General features: G+C 36.7%; 1 protein-coding gene across 5 annotated transcripts in view; it reads left to right on the forward strand.

Annotated features, from left to right (window-relative positions):
- The window catches only part of LOC123533757 (epithelial membrane protein 3-like), a 75,982-nt gene that overhangs the window by 42,730 nt on the left and 11,046 nt on the right, over positions 1-22,206 (forward strand). For all 5 annotated transcript variants that reach the window (XM_045315591.2, XM_045315590.2, XM_053520174.1 and 2 more), the window contains exon 2: positions 21,794-21,978. In XM_045315591.2, coding sequence (XP_045171526.2) covers positions 21,801-21,978 — 178 coding nt within the window. In that variant the 5' untranslated portion in view covers positions 21,794-21,800. The remainder of the gene's footprint in view (positions 1-21,793; positions 21,979-22,206) is intronic.

Raw genomic sequence — 22,206 nt, forward strand, 5'->3', positions numbered from 1 at the left:
AATGAAAGAAGTACTAATATTTAATTGTCAAGTAATGGGTAAACATTATGAATTATTATTTCATCAGTTATCATGAAATAGACTCGTCCTCGCGTTTCGGCGGGAATCCCGTTATCATTGGGGATTAGTAGTGTAGCACATGGGGAATGGTGATATCACGTGATTTTTTTATCGATATGTGATTGGCTTATCGCATTTATGGAACGCCGTTTTTGCAATATAGCTGGCAATCTGTACGACATATAGAGAAATGCTTGTGACCTGAATTCCTTATTCATTATTTCATATAATTTATTCAAACTTTCAGCAATGATCAATATTGATATCTAGTTGTGCATAAGGGATTTTTTTAAATGCTCTTTAATTTCCTGGATTATGGTCCTGTGTTGTTTTGCTCTATATGTCAACGAAGTCCAGGTAAAGGCATAAATCACATTTGTGATAGCTCTAGTAAAGTGTTTCAATAGTCAAGGAATGTGACCAGTTGAGCTAAAAGCTATGTTATACATGAAAGGGAAATATAGTTATTTTTGCTCAAAACCATGACTTTGAGATTTAAGAAATACCAAAGAGCTATAAAAATAAATTTAGATTAGATTAAAAATAGATTATCTCCTGTTGCGATTCTGTGTATTTTATACTTCTTTGGAAATGCATATTTCATAGATCTACTTGTAAAACATGTAGAATGGAGTAATATTTCCTACATTAAAGCGTATTGATATGATAAAAAAACAAGCACGCTATTCACCCATAAGTTACTTTTTAGACTGAGTGGTCACACAAACATCAATAACAATTTCTGGTCTGTATAACTCCTGGCCGCAGGAAATATTTCGACTTGTTTTATATTTTGATCACGTTTGTCAATTTCAAGCTATACCATATGTGTATATGCTATATAAAATCCTCAAATGACTTTCATTTAAAATCTAATAAAAGTTATCAGTTACATGCTATTTATTACATATGTATACTATAAAAAATTCATTAGCCCTTTCAAGTAAAGTTCGTTTAAAATCTAATAAAACTATCAATTACAGTCTATAGTATATGTATGTTTGTAGCATAAAAAGCTTTATACCTTGTAAACGAAGTTCGTTCTGAAATCTAATAAAAGTTATCAGTTACAGCTATATCATAACATAATGTATGTATATATATGATATATAATATTATTTAGCTCTTTCCAACGATTTTTTAAGACAGGATGTATCATATATGAAATTCAGTAGGCAGAATCTGATTGAGGGCATATGCGTCTTGCAACATAGATTTTGCTTGATATGCGTCTTGCTACATAGCTTTTGCTTTGCTTAAATCAGCCTGGAGAAAATAACCTCCTTGCTATAAATCATCATAACATTATGTGATCAATTGAAAATACAACTGGTGTCAAATACGCCCACTGCTCATCATTACAAAGTACAGGTGGGACCGCATTGCTAAATAGTAAACACACTAATCCTAGTTTAAATAGACACGTCAGGCCGCTCATGTTATACTACATATTAAGGCAAAACATGAACGCGGAGGATGAGTTTATTCAAATATAAGGCACAAATATTGACAATTACATCAACTTGTGTAAATACTAGTAGCAGCTGCATAACTGAATTGTTATTTATATCACAACTAAAAGTAAACTACTTATAAACGGCAGTGTACACACTGGTTATTCGGGTACGTACTCGTGTGAGTGATACCGCCATCGTGTGATTTATGTACATGTTGGTGAACAGGAAATTCACATCTATAACATGTAATTATTCCGTATTTTACTGAAGATTTGAAATTTTTTAGTATTGAATGTGTAAGTTCATACTTTAACTATATCCATGTCAAATATCCATCTCATATGATCTGAATAACTGTGAAAAAATACGTTTTTTTTTTTGTCGTGGTGTAATACATGCATCTGTTAATAATGTTTACAAGAGGTGACCTACTTTAAACATCACATTTTTGTTCATTTTAAGTCACGATGGTTTTTGATACGGCTCATGCCCCCACGGCATTGAATGAGAAACGGCCATACTTTAGATGGACTATCTATATATATATAGATATATGTACTGGCTACCGTTTGAGATCGAGATCATGTAGTCTATTAGTCTAAGTGCAATTTGTTGGCGTAGAATTAAAGAATTTCTCCTTTCTCTTCAAATAAGGAAGCTGGACAAAAATAAGGATCATTTGATGTTTAAGTCTAATGATTGATTTTATTGTATGTTTTTCGGTGAACTACTGAAATTTATCAGTGAAATATATTGATATTTTCACTGTTTCAAACAAAGGTCAATGTCGATCTTTGAGGTCAGAGTTCAGTAGTTTATTTAGGGTGTCAGTGGCGCAGTGGTTAGCAGGTTGGACTACAACGCCAGCGGTCCGGGTTCGATTCCTGGTCGCGGCTGATATCCCGACTAGTTTTCAGTGCTGGATGATATGCTTAAATTGGTACTGTTTCCAGCAGTATTGGCCTAGACTGGATGCTTGGGAGGTAAATATGACACCTGGCGTGGGCTCGGTTTGAAATAAGTTGTTCATTCCATTCCAGGTGGGGACTTTCGTCGATTACCCACGTTATACAAGAAACTTTTTATTTTCCTGCTCAGTCCATAACTCAGTCATCCGTCAAGGGATTTTAATATTTCTATGCACAAATTTTTTCCATAATAAGTCGTGTGTAATGCCCAGGCCCTAGCTCAATGGTCAAGGTCACAGTTGGAGATCAAAGGTCAATAGGCCTCTTTTTCCTGTCCGGTCCATACCTCTGTCATTCTTCAAGGGATTGTAATATTACTTGGCATAAATAAAGATTCCCCATAAAGAGACGGTTTGTCATGTGCAATACCCAGATACTTAGCACAAAGGTAAAGGTCAAACTTTGAGGTGAAAAGTCAATAGGCTTTTTAGCTCACCTGTCACATAGTGACAAGGTGAGCTTTTGTGATCACCCTTCGTCCGTCGTCCGTCGTCAGTCCGTGCGTGCGTCCGTCCGTCCGTCCGTGCGTCAACAATTTCTTGTCTGCACGATAGTGGTTTCATTTATGATTTTATTTTAACCAAACTTGCACACAACTTGTATCACCATAAGATCTCGGTTCCTTTCTTGAACTGGCCAGATCCCATTATGGGTTCCAGAGTTATGGTCCCTGAAAGGGCCAAAATTAGCTATTTTGACCTTGTCTGCACAATAGCAGCTTTATTTATAACTTGATTTTTACCAAACTGGCACACAACTTGTATCACCATAAGATCTTGATTCCTTTCTTGAACTGGCCAGATTCCAATATGGGTTCCAGAATTATGGCCCCTGAAAGGGCCAGAATTAGCTATTTTGACCTTGTCTGCACAATAGCAGCTTCATTTATGATTTTATTTTAACCAAACTTGCACACAACTTGTATCACCATAAGATCTTGGTTCCTTTCTTGAACTGGCAAAATTCCTTTATGGGTTCCAGAGTTATGGCCCCTGAAAGGACCAGAATTAGCTATTTTGACCTTGTCTGCACAATAGCAGCTTCATTTATGATTTGAATTTAATCAAACTTGCACACAACTTGTGTCACCGTAAGATCTTGGTTCCTTTTTTAAACCGGCCAGATCCCTTAATGGGTTCCAGAGTTATGGCCCCTGAAAGGGCCAAAATTAGCTATTTTGACCTTGTCTATACAATAGCAGCTTCATTTATGATTTGATTTTAACCAGACTTGCACACAACTTGTATTATCACAAGATCTTGGTTCCTTTCTTGAACTTGCCAGATTCCATCATGGGTTCCAGAGTTATGGCCGCTTAAAGGTCCAAAATTGGCTATTTTGGCTTTTGCAGCCATATAGATACTTCATTTATGGTTTTATTTGATACAAACTTCCAAAATATCTTCAACAACAATAAATCTTGGATTCCATGACAAATCAGATCCAATCGTAGGTTCCAGAGTTATTTTATATCTGATTACCTCCCCTGATTGTAATCAAAATGGATTTATATCAGTAAGTACTTATAGGACTTATTTGAAATTTCATTATGTCATTAGTTGGACTGAGCCAATCAGGGTAGATAACTATGGACTGATTTTATGTCAAATTACCTCCCTTTATTTGAAATTAAAATGGGTATATCTCCATAACTAATGAAGATACTGGTCTGAAATTTCATTTATGTCAACAGATTTATTTGGCAGATCCTTCTTTTGTTCACTTACAATAATTTTTTTTAATTACTTCCCTTTTACGTTACTATAAATAGCTTATTTTTAGTAACTTTTTTATTATTGGCCGTAGGGAAAAACCGAGACCACTCTTCAGTGGTACAACATGGATGGTACCTCCAATTTTTAGGTGTATTTTGACATATCTGTACCTTGTAAGAATTTTTTTTTTGGTTAAATTTCTTCCCTTTGTTGTTCCTGTCCTTTGGACTAAGATATTTTTTCTGATGACCTTCTTGTCTTCAAGTGCAATGATAACAGGTGAGCGATATAGGGCCATCATGGCCCTCTTGTTGTTATTTCCTGTCCGGTCCATATCTCTACCATCAATCAAGTGATTTTGATATTACTTGGCACAAATGTTCCCTAAATGAGACAACATGTCACGCGCACACCCAGATCCTAGCTCATAGGTCAAGGTCACACTTGGAGGTCAAAAGTCTTTTCTTACTTTTTAGCTCGACTATTTATAGAATAGTGAGCTATTGCACTCGCCCATGCGTCGGCGTCCGCGTCGGCGTCGGCGTCGGCGTCCGCGTCCCGATTTTGGTTAAGGTTTTGTATGTAAGCTGGTATCTCAGTAACCACTTGTGGGAATGGATTGAAACTTCACACACTTATTCACTGTGACAAACTGACTTACATTGCACAGGTTCCATAACTCTATTTTGCTTTTTTACAAAATTATGCCCCTTTTTCGACTTAGAAATTTTTGGTTAAGGTTTTGTATGTAAGCTGGTAACTCAGTAACCACTTGTGGGAATGGATTGAAACTTCACACACTTATTCACTGTGATGAACTGATCTACATTGCACAGGTTCCATAACTCTATTTTGCTTTTTTACAAAATTATGCCCCTTTTTCGACTTAGACATTTTTGGTTAAGGTTTTGTATGTAAGCTGGTATCTCAGTACTTACTAATGGGAATGGATTGAAACTTCACATACTTGTTCGCTATCATGATCTGACATGCACTAAGCAAGTCCCATAACTGTACTCTCTTTTTTTTCAAAATTATGCCCCTTTTTCGACTTAGCAGTTTTTGGTTAAATTTTTGTATGTAATCTGATATCTCAGTATCCACTAATTGGAATGGATTGAAACTTCACACACTTGTTCACTGTCATGATCTAACATGCACTGTGAAGGTCCCATAACTCTACTTGGCATTTTTACAAAATTATGCCCCTTTGACTTAGCAGTTTTTTGTTAAGTTTTTGTATGTAAGCTGGTATCTCAGTATCCACAAATTGGAAAGGATTGAAACTTCACACACTTGTTCACTGTCATGATATGACATGCAGTACAGAGGTTCAATACCTCTACTTTGCATTTTACAAAATTATGCCCCTTTTTCAACTTTTGTATTCATTCAATTGACAAGGCTGTTGAATAGTCGAGCGTTGCTGTCCTCCGACAGCTCTTGTTTCTTTTCTTGTCATGTCTATGAAATGTTTTAGGTCTTTTTTCTTGTCCTGTTTGCAGCTTTTTCATCCATGCATGGATATTTAAATAACTTTGTATAAATATTCAACATGTCTAGCTTATGTGTCATATACGACGGTCACCTTCCAGTAGGGAACCAATACTTCTTTCACTTTTTTGTCATGAGGCAAAGGGCTGGCTACACTTGAATCAAACACACATATTATCATTGTTCATTTATGATATTGTTGTAATAACTATTATTTTTTATTATTATGTACAACGCCATTGAATATATCATTTATAAAAAAGGCGTTTAATCAAATTGTTCAGTTTCAGTTTTATGATTGCATATGTCATGTTTTGTTACTTTCCTACATATCTGCGATGTGTCACATGTTTAATTGTAAAGCGCCTTTGAACGTATATTCCATATGAAAAGGGCGCTCAACAAATCTGGTATAATAATAATAATAATAATAATATATAAAAGATGATGAAAAGCAGTGAATTATTCTTAAACATTTTTTTCATTTAATGTATAAAATAAAAAGAGGGTCGCGATGGCTTTAATTTGCTCGTCAGAATACCTAGCTCTGTTTGACATGGACAAAACTTAAGTACTCTACGCTCAAACATACTTTAGTCAAAACTATTTTAGGAGTGGTGACAAAATGCCACCACTATGATAAAATGGCGTATTTAAGCGCCCATTCATCCAGACATATTAGCTTTTCCTATAAGCAAGTGTTTTTTTTTTGTAGATTCGGTTGCCGATTTTGAAAGTTGTTTTCGGAAAGATGTCATTTGTTTATGAGTCAGTCTCACTTTATATAGCATTGCATCATTGTATAACTACACAGTGGATCAAAATATTCAATTTGTTTAAAGTGGCAAAACAGCCCTAATGATTAATACGGCACACGCTATAATAGTTTTATAACGCCAGGTGACTCAGTGTCGAAAATCTGATCAAAACAAATGTAGATCAGAAAGAAAATGTGACCAAAGTGTTCCCCGTTTCAAAATGGCATTTAACTAGGCAAATTTGCCAGGTTAGTCGATAAAGCGTTTGCTGCAATCTTTTATATGACTATTTAGATTAAACGAAAAAAAAAAACAACGTATTTTTGGAGTATACTCAGTCAGTAATTCCGGTTTACTAATAGTGAACACGAGTCTAAATTTTCGTCGAATGAAACTGGCCTTGGGTCCGTACACAAGAATGCATCACTGATATTATCGTTGGGACAATGCACTGTAGTGTAAATATACCTTAATTATATATTCAGTTGTGTTTATGTATACCGTCGTTTTATTAACAACATATGTAATGTGACCTATATAAACCTGAATCGTTTTGTAAAAATCTAATTAAAGTTCTCACAAGCAGTCTGTCATTTGCGTGTAGACAATATCGCATGTGTTTATATGTGAGCTTGCCAGAAGGAGACAAATGAGCTGTGTTTTACACTGTGGTATGCGCGTGAACTTCTTCTTTTTCTTCTATATGCTTACGATTTAAAACAAAACATCTGGGGTCGAGAATGACATGTAAGCTGTTTATCTATGTAATATCATTTGTACGCAGAAAAAACACAAATCCGACAGGGGTCCGGTACTAAAAGGGTTTATGGAGATTTTTCGAACATCGCCAGATCGTTCTTAAGGCCCTTTTTGATGTTGTCAGAAGGTGTCGGCATATGTATTAGATCAGTTGAGAGCTGCTGACCTAGACATTGCAGCAATATTTTCAAAAACAGGGCTATCAGTCACTATTACGTTTTTAATGCGTTAAAAGTGCGGAAAGGATATACAGATTTCTCAAAATTTTACTTACTATTTTCGTCTCAAACGTCTGTTTTGGTACAGACAAAACATTTCGAGAAAACAGTCATCTGAAGAAAAATTTGATTTTCCTCATATCCTTAGGACATATGTATGTTTTTGAACACACGCTACCGCAATATGTATGTTTTTTTGTTGTTTGTTCGTTTGTTTTTCGGCGATATATGACCTTTCTGTGTCTTTTCGCCTGAAAATCCAACTTACTGTTTTTTTTTCACAAGATAGAAAATTACGTCGAACGACCTTCAGCTTTTCCTGGAATTAATGAAAATGAAAGCACGCAGGCTAAACTTGAAAACGAATGTCGTATTTTTATTGCTTAACATCCATGGTTCACGTGCAGAGTACATCCTGTCTAAAGGTATTCATGTGGACTTCTTTTCTCCATTTTTAGCTCACCTGAGCAATGCTCAGGTGAGTTATTGCGATCGCTCGATGTCCGGCGTCCGGCGTCCGTCGTCCGTCGTCTGCCGTCTGTCAACATTTAGCTTGTATATGCGATAGAGGCTGTATTTTTCAACTGATCTTCATGAAATTTAGTCAGAATGATTACCTTGATAACATCTAGACCAAGTGCGAAAATGGGTCATCTGTGGTCAAAAACTAGTTTACTAGAACAAATCAAAGAAAAACATTTTGTATGCGATAGAATCTGTATTTTTCAGTTGATTTTCATGAGTTTTTGGCAGAATGATTGCCATGATGGAATCTAGGTCAAGTTTAAATATGGGTCATCTGGGGTCAAAAACTAGGCCACTAGATCAAATCAAAGAAAAACCTTGTGTATGCGATAGAGGCTGTATTTTTCAATTGATCTTCATGAAATTTAGTCAGAATGATTGCCTTGATAAATTCTAGGTCGAGTTTGAATAGGGGTCATCTGGGGTCAAAAACTAGGTCACTAGGTCAAATCAAAGAAAACCCTTGTGTATACGATAGAGGCTGTATTTTTCAATTGATCTTCATGAAATTTGGCCAGAATGATTGCCTTGATAAAATATAGATCGAATATGGGTCATCTGGGATAAAAAAACTAGGTCACTAGGTCAAATCAAAGAAAAACCATGTGTATGCGATAGAGGCTGTATTTTTCAATTGATCTTCGTGAAATTTGGTCAGAATGATTGCCTTGATGAAATCTAGGTCGAGCTTGAATATGGATCATCTTGGGGTCAAAAACTAGGTCAAATAAAAAAAAAACCCTTGTGTATGCGATAGAGGCTTATTTTTCAATTGATCTTCATGAAGTTTGGTCGGAATGATTGCCTTGATGAAATCTAGGTCGAATTCGAATAAGGTTCATCTGGGTCAAAAACTAGGTCACTAGGTAATATCAAAGAAAATACTTTTCTAAACGCAAGAGACCACATTTTGGTCCAACCCTAATGAAAATTGGCCAGAATATTTGTTTCCATGAAATCACGTGGTCAAACATGTTTACACTGTTATGGTGTGTTTCTCAGGTGAGCGACCTAGGGCCATCTTGGCCCTCTTGTTGTTAACAAAGAGTCAATTTTATGCCCTTTTTACAATTTGAAAATATCCTGGGCGAGCACAATATGTCAGACTTTTAGCTGTATACAGAAATCCCACAGGGGTCCGTTACTGAAAATGGTATACTAGTATGGAAATTTTCCAATCTTGTCGATCGCTCTGAAGACCCTTTTTAGATATCTAAAAGTGTTAGCATATGCCTCAGGTCCCGGATGTTTTTGTATTTGAGAGCTGACCTAGATATTTCAGCCATTTTTCAGACATTTTTCAAAAGGCCATCAGCCGCTATTACTTATAACGATAAAAATGCGATAAGGATATATAGCATATGCAAGTTGTACAGCTGTTGTTATTTCCAACTTTAATGTAAAGGCACACTATTATATCACATCAAAAGAAAACAACGTACTTAGTATACCTGTTATAAAACGAAGAAAAAACAATACAATTGCATGCATGTTACAATCAAAATGTTTGTTATTTTGTTTTTGAATGATTGATAAAGATTTATAAATTGTAAAAAAAATCATTTATGCTCCATCAAAATATCTTGGATATAACCGGTGCATGTCGACAAGTCATTTAACGGGGTTGAATGAAATATGATAGGTATAATTAAAAAATAATAAATTTCAGCGTGCAGGTTGTATAGTGCTGCAGAAATAATGTCAAATGATAGTTAATATCCATACTTGTCATCTTTATCATACTATAGTTGCTGTTTTAAACAAGTATCACGCGGGTATGACCTGAGTACACCAATGGTAAAGTAGTTTTGTGGCATATAATTTCATCAGACTAGACGTAGGATAGTAATATTATATGTTTTGTTACTGTGTCCAAAACTTAAAATCATACGTTAAATACCATTTTATTCAATCACTCATTAAGCCAAAAACTCGACTTAAAATGTATACCGACAGTATATTTTTATGCCCCCCAAATGGAGGCTTATTAGTTTTCAACTGTCCGTCCGTTCGTTCGTTAGTTCGTTCGTTCGTCTCAACGTTAACTTTTTGCATGAATGCACTTTACTCGCGAACCACTGCACCCAGGACCTTCAAACTTCACATGCTGATAGTACTTATTGAGTACACCATCCCTACTGAATTGGGGTCACCAGGTCAAAGGTCAAGGTCACAGGGGCCAACGTTAACTTTTTGCAAGAAGGCACTTTACTCGCGAACCACTGTACCCAGGACCTTCAAACTTCACGTGCTGATAGTACTTATAGAGTACACTACCTCTACTGACATTGGGGTCACCAGGTCAAAGGTCAAGGTCACAGGGGCTAACGTTAACTTTTTGCATGAAGGCACTTTACTCGCGAACCACTGCACCCAGGACCTTCAAACTTCACATGCTGATCGTACGTTTTGAGTACACCATCCCTACTGACATTGGGGTCACAGGTCAAAGGTCAAGGTCACAGGGGTCAACGTTAACTTTTTGCATGAAGGCACTTTACTCGCGAACCACTGCACCCAGGGCCTTCAAACTTCACATGCTGATAGTACTCTAGTACACTACCCCTACTGACTTTGGGGTCACCAGGTCAAAGGTCAAGGTCACAGAGGCCAACGTAAACTTTTGGCATGAAGGCCTCGCGAACCACTGCACCCAGGACCTCCAAACTTCACATGCTGATAGTACTTTATGAGTACACCACCCCTACTGACTTTGGGGTCACCAGGTCAAAGGTTAAAGTCACCAGGTCAAAGGTCAAGGTGCTGCGGGGGCATTTGTCACCATTAGTGACAGCTCTTGTTGTAAATAAAAACATGCAATAAGTCACTTATATTTGACCCAAGGGCACTGTAGCATAGGACATAAATGTAATGTTTTGTGTGTTATAAATACATAGCTACTTTTCTTAATTTGAATTATATTTTTTACAAGGGAATTACTAGTACACTTGAAACTCTGCATCTCGAATTCCATGTGACTTAACAGTTTACTTATACCCTGCTAAATTTCTAAAATAGACTGGTCTATCATTCAGTTTAGACAGCACCACTTATTACTCAAAGGGGTGTTCACTGAAAATTTACTAACTGAATAGAGATGCAGGCTGATCTTGGTCTGCACTGGTCGCAGAGATAAAATCACTTGCCACCAGCAGGATAAAGGTTAAAAAGATGCAAGTGTTTACCTCAGTTACATTTGCATGTAAATACTGCACATACATTTTATATACAGAAATCCTGAGAGTATAAAACAGTTGGAAACGCATTTTTTTCATATATTTTATCTACATTGATTCGTGACATTATTTAGAAAAAGTACATTGTTATTTAAACATATCGTGACGTAAATACATACTAATTGTACGGACGGGACATTAACTTCGACACAACTGAAGTCGAATTTGAGTTTAATGAAGTGATACTATATACGTTAAGAATGAATTCTGCGGAACTTGAAAACGTATTCGAAATAGCGGGAATTTCGAGATAAGGGAATTTTAAGGCGGAGTTTCAACTGTATAAAGTTTGATTTCAATATGACTGCACTTTGAGTTATATTGTCTGTGTCTCCATATCATTTTACTGTAAAGTTTTTGGAGCACTGTGAGGAAGTGTTACATGCGTGCCTGTGTTAAGCATGCCTTTTCTCTAGCCGAGGAACAGCACAGCCGTGAGCCGGGAATGAGAAACAAAAGCTTTAGCAAGGTTTCTTGTCCACGCTGTCCCGAGGGCTGGGAAAACAGTTGTCATTCACGTGGGTTTGAAATCAGGAGAAATTACTCCAGTCAATTTAACATCATCTTATAATTATGTTCAATCACAAAGATATATACGTGTATACTTAATGCAAATCGAGGTGTGGTTGAGCTGCAAACCAGTGGGTGTTAAAATTGTAAAGTCTGTTCAGGTAGACTGGCTGGTATATGAATATTTGTTAGTTAAAACGAAGTGATCTTGTCTGGTCCACGGTATTTAAGTTTGTGTCAAAACTATCTACCTGTGGTTTACTTGTAAAGTTTGTTTTCCCTACCAATGTACGCGAAACAAAATTTAAGATGTACGAAAAAATAGTTCTGTTTTTAGCTCACCTGTCACATAGTGACAAGGTGAGCTTTTGTGATCACCCTTCGTCCGTCGTCCGTCGTCAGTCCGTCCGTGCGTGCGTGCGTCAACAATTTCGTGTCTGCACGATAGTGGTTTCATTTATGATTTTATTTTAACCAAACTTGCACACAACTTGTATCACCATAAGATCTCGGTTCCTTACATGAACTGGCCAGATCCCATTATGGGTTCCAGAGTTATGGCCCCTGAAAGGGCCAAAATCAGCTATTTTGACCTTGTCTGCACAATAGCAGCTTTATTTATGATTTGATTTTTACTAAACTGGCACACAACTTGTATCACCATAAGATCTTGGTTCCTTTCTTGAACTGGCCAGATCCCGTTATGGGTTCCAGAGTTATGGCCCCTGAAAGGGCCAGAATTAGCTGTTTTGACCTTGTCTGCACAATAGCAGCTTCATTTATGATTTGATTTTAACCAAACTTGCACACAACCTGTATCACCATAAGATCTTGGTTCCTTTCTTGAACTGGCTAGATTCCGTTATGGGTTCCAGAGTTATGGCCCCTGAAAGGGCCAGAATTAGCTATTTTGACCTTGTCTGCACAATAGCAGCTTCATTTGTGATTTGAATTTAATCAAACTTGCACAAAACTTGTATTGCCATAAGATCTCAGTTCCTTTGTTGAACCGGCCAGACTTCATAATGGGTTCCAGAATTATGGCCCCTGAAAGGCCAAAATTAGCTATTTTGACCTTGTCTGCACAATAGCAACTTCATTTATGATTTGATTTTAACCAAACTTGCACACAACTGTATCACCACAAGATCTTGGTCCTTTCTTGAAATGGCCAGATTTCTATCATGGGTTCCAGAGTTATGGCCCCTTAAAGGTCCAAAATTGGCTATTTCGGCTTTTGCAGCCATATAGAGACTTCATTTATGGTTTTATTTGATACAAACTTCCAAAATATCTTCAACAACAATAAATCTTGGATTCCATGACAAATCAGATCCAATCGTAGGTTCCAGAGTTATTTTATATCTGATTACCTCCCCTGATTGTAGTCAAAATGGATTTATATCAGTAAGTACTTGTAGGACTTATTTGAAATTTCATTATTGTCATTAGTTGGACTGAGACAATCAGGGTAGACAACTATGGACTGATTTTATGTCAAATTACCTCCCTTTATTTCAAATTAAAATGGGTATATCTCCGTAACTATTGAAGATACTGATCTGAAATTTCATTTATGTCAACAGATTTATTTGGCAGATCCTTCTTTTGTTCACTTACAATAATTTTCTTTTTAATTACTTCCCTTTTACGTTAATATAAATAGCTTATTTTTAGTAACTTTTTTTATTATTGGCCTTAGGGAAAAACCGAGACCACTTTTCTGTGGTACAACATGGATGGTACCTCCAATTTTTAGGTGTATTTTGACATATCTGTACCATGTAAGAATTTGTTTTTCTTTTTGGTTAAATTTCTTTCCTTTGTTGTTCCTGTCCTTTGGACTTAGATATTTTTTCTGATGACCTTCTTGTCCTCAAGTGCAATGATAACAGGTGAGCAATATAGGGCCATCATGGCCCTCTTGTTAAGAAAAACACAACAGAATAAAGATCGGAATATCTTAAATGTATATTAATGATAATGTAGCTGATACGTAATCGTCACAGTAAAATCATGTAAAAGGTGACAGACATCGGCTGCTGGAAAAAGTGTGGCTGTCTGTTTAAGAAATTGGCTACCCAAGGAGGCAGCCATTTAAGGGTTTATAACGGTCATTTATACACTGCTCAATACTTTTCTTCGTAAGCAAAACTCCGCTTTAAGTAGACTATTTTTCATACTTTCTCATAAAGTGTATTTACTTCTTTAATAAAAAAAGAAGAACCGCCCCCCCCCCCCCCCCCCCCAAAAAAAAAAAAAAAACCAAAAAACAAAACAAAACAAAACAAAAAAAAAAAACACGAGAAACCGATTTTCAGAATTTAGGAAATAAAGTTCAAACAGAGATTTCTGAAATGAATTAAATCCATGGACCAATACTTTGTTTCTACATTGCGACTGTCATTTTGATGAAATGTTGAAATGTTTATATTTCTATCATTTTAAGCCGAATGATTTAAGATCAAGAATAAAGAAATGAACATTTTCCCCATTAAAGCATTCTCTAGCAATACACTGAAAGCAATATACACATCAAATCTTATTACGCAACACTAAGTTTAGTGCAAATACCTTTTAAATTAACTCACATTTTTGAGATTTTAAACACATTTAGAAATTCTGTTTCTAATAGGATAATACAATAGCAAATAAACTGAATTATACAATCACATTACTTAGCCTGCTCACACTTCTATGGTAAAATCATTTGTATGGAGATGATTTATTCTGCAACTGGATTTACATGTTTCAAAAGGGAGATAGGGGCTTTTGAAAGGGTGAAGAAAAATTAAACGTATGCACACGTTTGACAAGTTTGATTCCTTTTTTGTTATCTTTCAGTGTCAGAACTGAAAGTGTATGAAAGTACCATTAAATGAGCGAGCCTTTATTAACTCGACACAAAGATGTAGACATAAATTTACTTGTTTAAAAAATATGCTCATTATATATATGCTTATATTAGAATACTAGATTGAAATATATTCATTTTCTAGTAAAAAGTTCCAAATATAATATCATATCAGACTTTAATTGGCAGAATTTTGACAAGCAAAACGAAATTAGGGCCGTATTCATCAATGACTTAAGTCTGAATGATAGATTTAGCCTTAAGTCTGAATAGTAGATTTAGCCTTAAGTCTGAATGGTAGATTTAGCCTTAAGTCTGAATGATAGATTTAGCCTTAAGTCTGAATGGTAGATTTAGACTATTCAACTTGCAGTCACTTTGTCTGTAATGCTGCTGAAAATTTCCTTTCTTGAGCACAATGAAGATTCTTGCAAAGTTTCCTTGCAATGACAGAGCAAAATGAAAAAACAGCACTTTACACGTTGACGAATGTGGGCCTAGACTCTATGGTTTGCGCCGGCCTCAAAATGCTTCCTCGCCATTCAATGATTTCAAAATTATACCCAGAAATAACCAATAAGATATGTAACACTCAGCATTTTAGTTAAGTTGGTCTGCAGTTCGCAGTTCGCAGTTCGCGTTTCGAATTGCGAACTGCAAACTGGTCTGCAGTTCGCAGTTCGCAGTTCGCGATTCGAATTGCGAACTGCAAACTGGTCTGCAGTTCGCGATTCGAATTGTAAACTGTAAACTGGTCTGCACTTTACGATTCAAATGTCAACGTGCAGTCTGATCAACAATGTCCTGCACATTGCAGACAAGAATGCATTTCACATTTGGTCTCAGTTCGCCTTTCGAATTGCGAACTGCAAACTGGCCTGCAGTTCGCAGTTCGCAGTTCGCGATTCGAATTGCGAACTGCAAAATGGTCTGCAGTTCGCGATTCAAATTCGAACTGAAAACTGGTCTGCAGTTCGAGATTCGTATTGAGAACTGTACACTGTGCTGCAGTTTACGATTCTAATTTCAAAGTGCAGTCTGATCAGCACTGTCCAGCAAAATGTAGACAAGAATGCATTTCACAGTTGGTCTGCAGTTTGCAGTTCTCAGTTCACGTTTTCAAATGCGATCTGCAAACTAGAAAAGTAAAGAAGAAATGAAAAATCTTGAAATGGAGCTTCTCTATCTTGCAGAGTTTTTTCCTATGAATGTAGTAACATTTTTATGGAGGAGCCGCCCATATGAATTACCGGTGACGAAAATAGATAAGCTTAAATATAAACAATGAAAACATGTAGAAGTTATAGCATGTTTGTCACGGGATGTAACATTTCATGTTCTTTAAACTTAATAGTGACGTGCGCCGCGCATAGCGGGGAAACTAATACTTTTCCCTGGCGGTATCGTCTGCTGTTTAATTGAATTGGATATCCTCGGCAATGAACGTGTTATTACGAATATTAACGGAGATGTCCGAGGCACTTCATCCTTGCCCGTACAGTCTTTGTCAATTCTTGTCATGTAGTTTACAATTTACCAATTCAATTCCTTATTTCATATTAATAACAAAACACTCAGACTTCATTTTCAGCACTTTAGAGCATTTCAATGATATGAAAACCATATATGGCCATTTAGTATAACATGTCTTCTTATCAAAAATAGAAAAATATTGACATGTTTTATGTTGTATATAAGAAAAATAATCTGTTCTGAGAAACATCACCCTCTAAAAATGCCCCCATGAAAACAGCCGTTTAGCAATTACGCGTAGGTAGACATTTTTCGCAAAGAATAAAACTTATTCCAGGAAATTTACAATGAAAATGGTCTAGATCTATTCTCAATACAATAAGCAATAAACATAAGCCAAACATTTAACTGTCACCTCCTCATGTCACTCATTATACCAGACTTCATCCATAGCATGGAACTACATTTTGGACTACTTCACATGTAACACTGAGTAGTCACTTCCGGTTTGGTGTAATCCGTCCTGTATGACCAATCTTCTTGGTTTGTTTTATGAGTATAAAGGAGAGCTAGAATGAGAGAAAGAAATTCACTGGTGTTCTCTTATTACCTTTTACTCCCAAATTCCTTCTACGCTCAGAGTAGTTAATGTACTCTTACGAGCAATACAGTAAAATTCATAGAAAACTGAATTAAAATCATTAAGAATTCTTATGATTACTTCAATTAATTCACCAGTCGGTGGGCAAGGAATATTTTGAAATATCTTTAATATTGTAGTTTGTATTTCTTTACAGAGCGCGTGAATTTTTTTTTTGTGTGTGTGTGTGGGGTGAAAACTTTGTATTATTTTATCTTTATTTTATCAGTTGATGTATACTGTGACATTTCAATGTAAAGACATTTACACCCATTATAAGGATCGTCTACAGCCAAGTATGGCCTAATGTAACTCTTGAATGGCTTAAAGCCCAACTCGTTTACTGTCATGATTTTATAACATTTTTTCTTATGGAAGTTTTTAACTCAAATACATTTCTATTGTATTTAGGACTTAATAAAAGGTCATAAAACACATGAACTGACATATAAAAAATAAAATAAAATAATCTTGTGCAGCTTTTGCAGTAGTGCGTTGTTCCTGTAAAATAATTCAGCTTTACATTGTGTGATTTCTGTTACAGTACATGTGTGTATATCATTTCAATTTTAAACAAAAATTATATTGCCCTTTGTAAATAAAATCAACGAAAGATTAATTGTAAGATTAATCAAAGAACTGTTTCATTTGACGGAATTTGCCCGGATATTGAAGTAACTAGCCGGAATGTTCAAGTCACTGTCAGCCCACTCAAAAATGCTCATCTCACGTCTGACTATAGCTCACCTGACTTTGGATTATTTCTGACATATAAAATATTCAGATTGTATCCTACAGGTCAATGCAAGCTTGACATATCTGCGTCGAAGCCTGTATTGATTGTCCAGTCAGAGAGAGAGGCTAATTTTGCGATGAACTGCACCTGAGACGGGCTAATTTTGCCATGAACTTTACCTATTTCTAACTTTCTGAAACAGAACAATTTGATAAATAGTAACGAATATTAACGAAAGTAGCCCCACACACAAGCAAAGTACGCAGTCGTATTTTGACAGTGTTTAAAGCGAAATATACGGGACCTATTGTACAAAATATTCATAGATAGTGTCATATAAAGAAGAAAGTCCGTATAATCTCGTCCCTGGCAAAACCAGCATATTACATACATCTGCTAATAAAATACCAACATTAACACTATTCTTGCCGCCGCCTCGGATATGTCCAAAGGTAGCACTGGAATGGCTCATCGACAGACCCGTTTTATTGTCTTGGTATTAAATGAAATATGACATAAGAAATCTGCAAACGGTCAGTACTAGAGCCTGGGCTTTGATCTTGGCTTAGAAACATTACTTTATAAATCTTGTTTGGTTTAATGCAAGTGGGGCTTTGATATGTGCAGGTGTCTAATACTTTTAGGGGTTTTATCTATTTGTGCCATTGATAAGTAATTTGAATTAAATTGTCCATAACTAATTGGAACTACGACATTTTTTGTCGCAGTCGCAATTATGCACTCGGCACTAAGACCTGCATGATTGGTCAACATACCTTAAATGGGCGTAAGAAGAGAGTTGTGTTGTTTGTCTGTGCAAAATGGAACCATAAAAGTGTTTAAATGATCCAATGGGCTAAGTGATTGAATATATGTCTCGCAATTTTCTTAAAAAATATATGGACATTAAACAATAAATGTCAAATGATTTAGTTGTCTCCTTTATTTGTTTTAATGTCATTTTTAACCAGTTCCAAATGATCGCTAATTAAAGTTCAATGCATTATTCACAATTTTAATTGTAAACCGCATATACATTATGACAGAGAAGTTTTAAAGTCCAGTGATTAATCCTTTTTTGTATTGTATTAAAAACCGCTAACTTCAGGCCGTCTTTACGTATCTTTAGAGAACATCAATTTTTCCTACAACTACTTTTCAGAAAAGCTCTGTTACAAATGATAATAACAAGAAAATGGGGGTTGAATATTCCTATTAAAATGTCTGCCAGTTGTGGTCTGCTACCCTTAAAATAGCGCATATTTGCTCTAGTCCGCACAATAAACATTTACTTCCAGTTTCGATCTGCAAAACTTGCCATGTGGGGTGTATGAAAATGTGAACTGTCTCATTCCATGTAGAATGTATTCCAGTAGTGCAAAAGTGTGATTTATTAAAGCACTCGTTCTACACGAATGTGCCCAAATAAAATGGGTAATGTTCCAATATACTTTCATTTTAAAAAATTGAACTGCAGACCATTTGCAGTTCGCAATTCGAATCGTGAACTGCGAACTGCAGACCAGTTTGCATTTTCGCAATTCGAATTATGAACTACGAATTGCGAACGGGCGAACTGAGAACTGCAGACCAGTTTGCAGTTCGCAATTCGAATTATGAACTACGAATTGCGAACTGCGAACTGAAGACTGCAGACCAGTTTGCAGTTCGTAGTTTGAATCGAAAACTAGGAGCCGCAGACTTGCCGGCACTTGGAAGTGCAGACCATTAACATTAATGAGCCTTGGCATGAGAAAACCAACATAGTGGGTGTGCGACTAGCATGCATCCAGACCAGCCTGCGCATCCGCGCAGTCTGGTCAGGATCCATGCTGTTCGCTTTTAAAGCCTACTGCAATTAGAGAAACAATTAGCGAACAGCATGGATCCTGACCTGATTGCGCGGATGCGCAAGCTGGTCTGGATCCATGCTGGTCGCAAACCCACTATGTTGATTTTTTTCATGGCACGCTCAAAATTTTATATTTAGCAAACACTGACCTATGACTTTAAAATATAAGAGTAACTTTCAAATTCACTTTCATTTTGATTCTTGAACTGCAAACCAGTTTCAGTTCGAATTCGAATCGCGAACTGCAGACCAGTTTGCAGTTCGCAATTTGAAACGCGAACTGCGAACTGCAGACTAGTTTGCAGTTCGCAATTCGAATCACGAACTGCAGACCAGTTTGCAGTTCGCAATTCGAAACGCAAACTGCGAACTGCAGACCAGTTTGCAGTTCGCAATTCGAAACACAAACTGCGAACTATAGACCAAAATGCGCAAGAAAGTGCTGATCAGACTGCACTTTGAATTTTTTATTGTAATCAGCCGACAAGATTGCAGTTTGCAATTCGGAACGCAAACTGCGGACCAGTTTGCAGTTCGCAGTTGGAAACGCGAAATGCGATCTGCAGACTAATTATGAAATGCATTCTTGCCCGCAATGCGCTGGACAGTGCTGATCAGACTGCTCTTTGAAATTTGATTCGTAAATTGTAGCCCAGTTTACAGTTTGCAATACGAATCCCGAACTGCAGAGCAGTTTGCAGTTCGAATTCGAATCGCGAACTGCAGACCAGTTTGCAGTTCGCAATTCGAAACGCGAACTGCGAACTGCAGACCAGTTTGCAGATCGCAATTGGAAACACAAACTGAGAACTATGGACCCAAATGTGAAATGCATTCTTGTCTGCAATGCGCAAGAAAGTGCTGATCAGACTGCACTTTGAAATTTTATTGTAATCAGCAGACTAGATTGCAAATTTGCAATTTGGAACGCGAACTGCGGACCAGTTTGAAGATCGCAGTTTGAAACGCGAAATGCGAACTGCAACTAATTATGAAAAGCATTCTTGTCCGCAATGCCTGGACAGTGCTGATCAGACTGCACTTTGAAATTTGAATCGTAAATTGTGTCCCAGTTTACAGTTCGAAATACGAAACCCGAACTGCAGACCAGTTGCAGTTCGCAATTCGAATCGCGAACTGCAGACCAGTTTGCAGTTCGCAATTCAGATCGCGAACTGCGAACTGCAGACTAGTTTGCAGTTCGCAATTCGAAACGCGAACTGCGAACTACAGACCAGTTTGCAGTTCACATTCAAAAATATAAATGTATGAAATGTTTGCATATCAAACGAAACTATAAGAAATGTTTCAACTGCTACAGGAGTTCAACTTATATTTGAACAAAATACAGAAATATATGTTCAATGAGCTGTTTGCATTGAGATTGCAGTTACAGTAATAAATCATTCAACAACCAACACTTAAACAAGCATGGCAAAGTTGCAATCATAATTTACTGGTGCAGTTACTTCCATTTGCCCTATATTGCGATGTTATTTTATATACATATACCTAGAGCACCGCCTTGCGGGCGCAGACGCTCATCTGATATTTTTTTGTCTCTGTATAATAGAAATATAGTCCTACCTATGACTTTCTAAGTCCAAAAGGGCCATAATTCTTGCAAAAAGCAATGTAGAGTTACGGTACTTGCTGTGCAGAATCACTTTTAATGGCGAATAACTGCTCCAAGTTTAAAGCAATAGCTTTGACCGTAAAGGAGAAAAGTTGACCTAAACACAAAACTTAACAAAGAAATCTGATATTTACTAAGTCCAAAAGGCAATTCGAAACGCGAACTGCGAACTACAGACCAGTTTGCAGTTCACAATTGGAAACACAAACTGCAAACTATAGAGCAACTGTAAAATGCATTCTTGTCTGCAATGCGCAAGAAAGTGCTGATCTGACTGCACTTTGAAATTTTTAATTGTAAATCAGCAGACAAGATTGCAGTTTGCAATTTGGAACGCGAACCGCGGACCAGTTTCGCAGTTGGAAACGCGAAATGAGAACAGCAGACTAATTATGAAATGCATTCTGGTCCGCAATGCGCTGGACAGTGCTGATCAGACTGCACGTTGAAATTTGAATCGTAAACTGCAGACTAGTTTGCAGTTCGCAACACGAATCGCGTACTGCAGACCAGTTTGCAGTTCGCAATTCGAAACGCGAACTGCAGACCAACCGTGAAATGCATTCTTGTCTGCAATGCGCAGGCCAGTGTAGATCAGACTACACGTTGACATTTGAATCGTAAAGTGCAGACCAGTTTACAGTTTGCAATTCGAATCGCGAACTGCAGACCAGTTTGCAGTTCGCAATTCGAATCGCGAACTGCGAACTGCGAACTGCAGACCAGTTTGCAGTTCGCAATTCGAAACGCGAACTGCGACCTGCGAACTGCAGACCAACTTAACTGATATACACTCAGCTCTCCCTCACCTACACACCAATGATTATTGGCCTAATTAAAGAAATTGAGTTTTTGTGTGAAATATTATGATTTGTTTTTATTACTTTTTAATTGTCTTTCAGATTAAAAATGAACAACACGCTGTTGATCGCTCTTGTGCTTACATGTGTCGCCTTGCTACTGTGTATAATAAGCACTGCCATTCCCTACTGGTGGAGTAGTGACAATTTTGACCTAGGACTCTTCCGGTATTGTGGAACAATTAACATCCTTGGAACCTCTAGTACGTCTTGTGGAGAATTCTCTGGTATGTTATCATCTGTTTATAATGATTAGGGTGTTATAATTTGTAATGATAATATAATTCAATGGAATTAAGGCTTGTGCATAATAGAAATTCTAAATCGTTTCTAAGATTCAGTTCTTATGCAAAATTAAATTTATAAAATTATAAATCCTGTCATAAGTCAGTTCTAGAATATGTCACACTCATGGTAATGCTCTAAGAAGTGACATTTGGATCTGCATTAAGTAT

The sequence above is a fragment of the Mercenaria mercenaria genome, chromosome 12 (assembly GCF_021730395.1).
Source record: "Mercenaria mercenaria strain notata chromosome 12, MADL_Memer_1, whole genome shotgun sequence".
Classification (NCBI taxonomy): domain Eukaryota; kingdom Metazoa; phylum Mollusca; class Bivalvia; order Venerida; family Veneridae; genus Mercenaria; species Mercenaria mercenaria.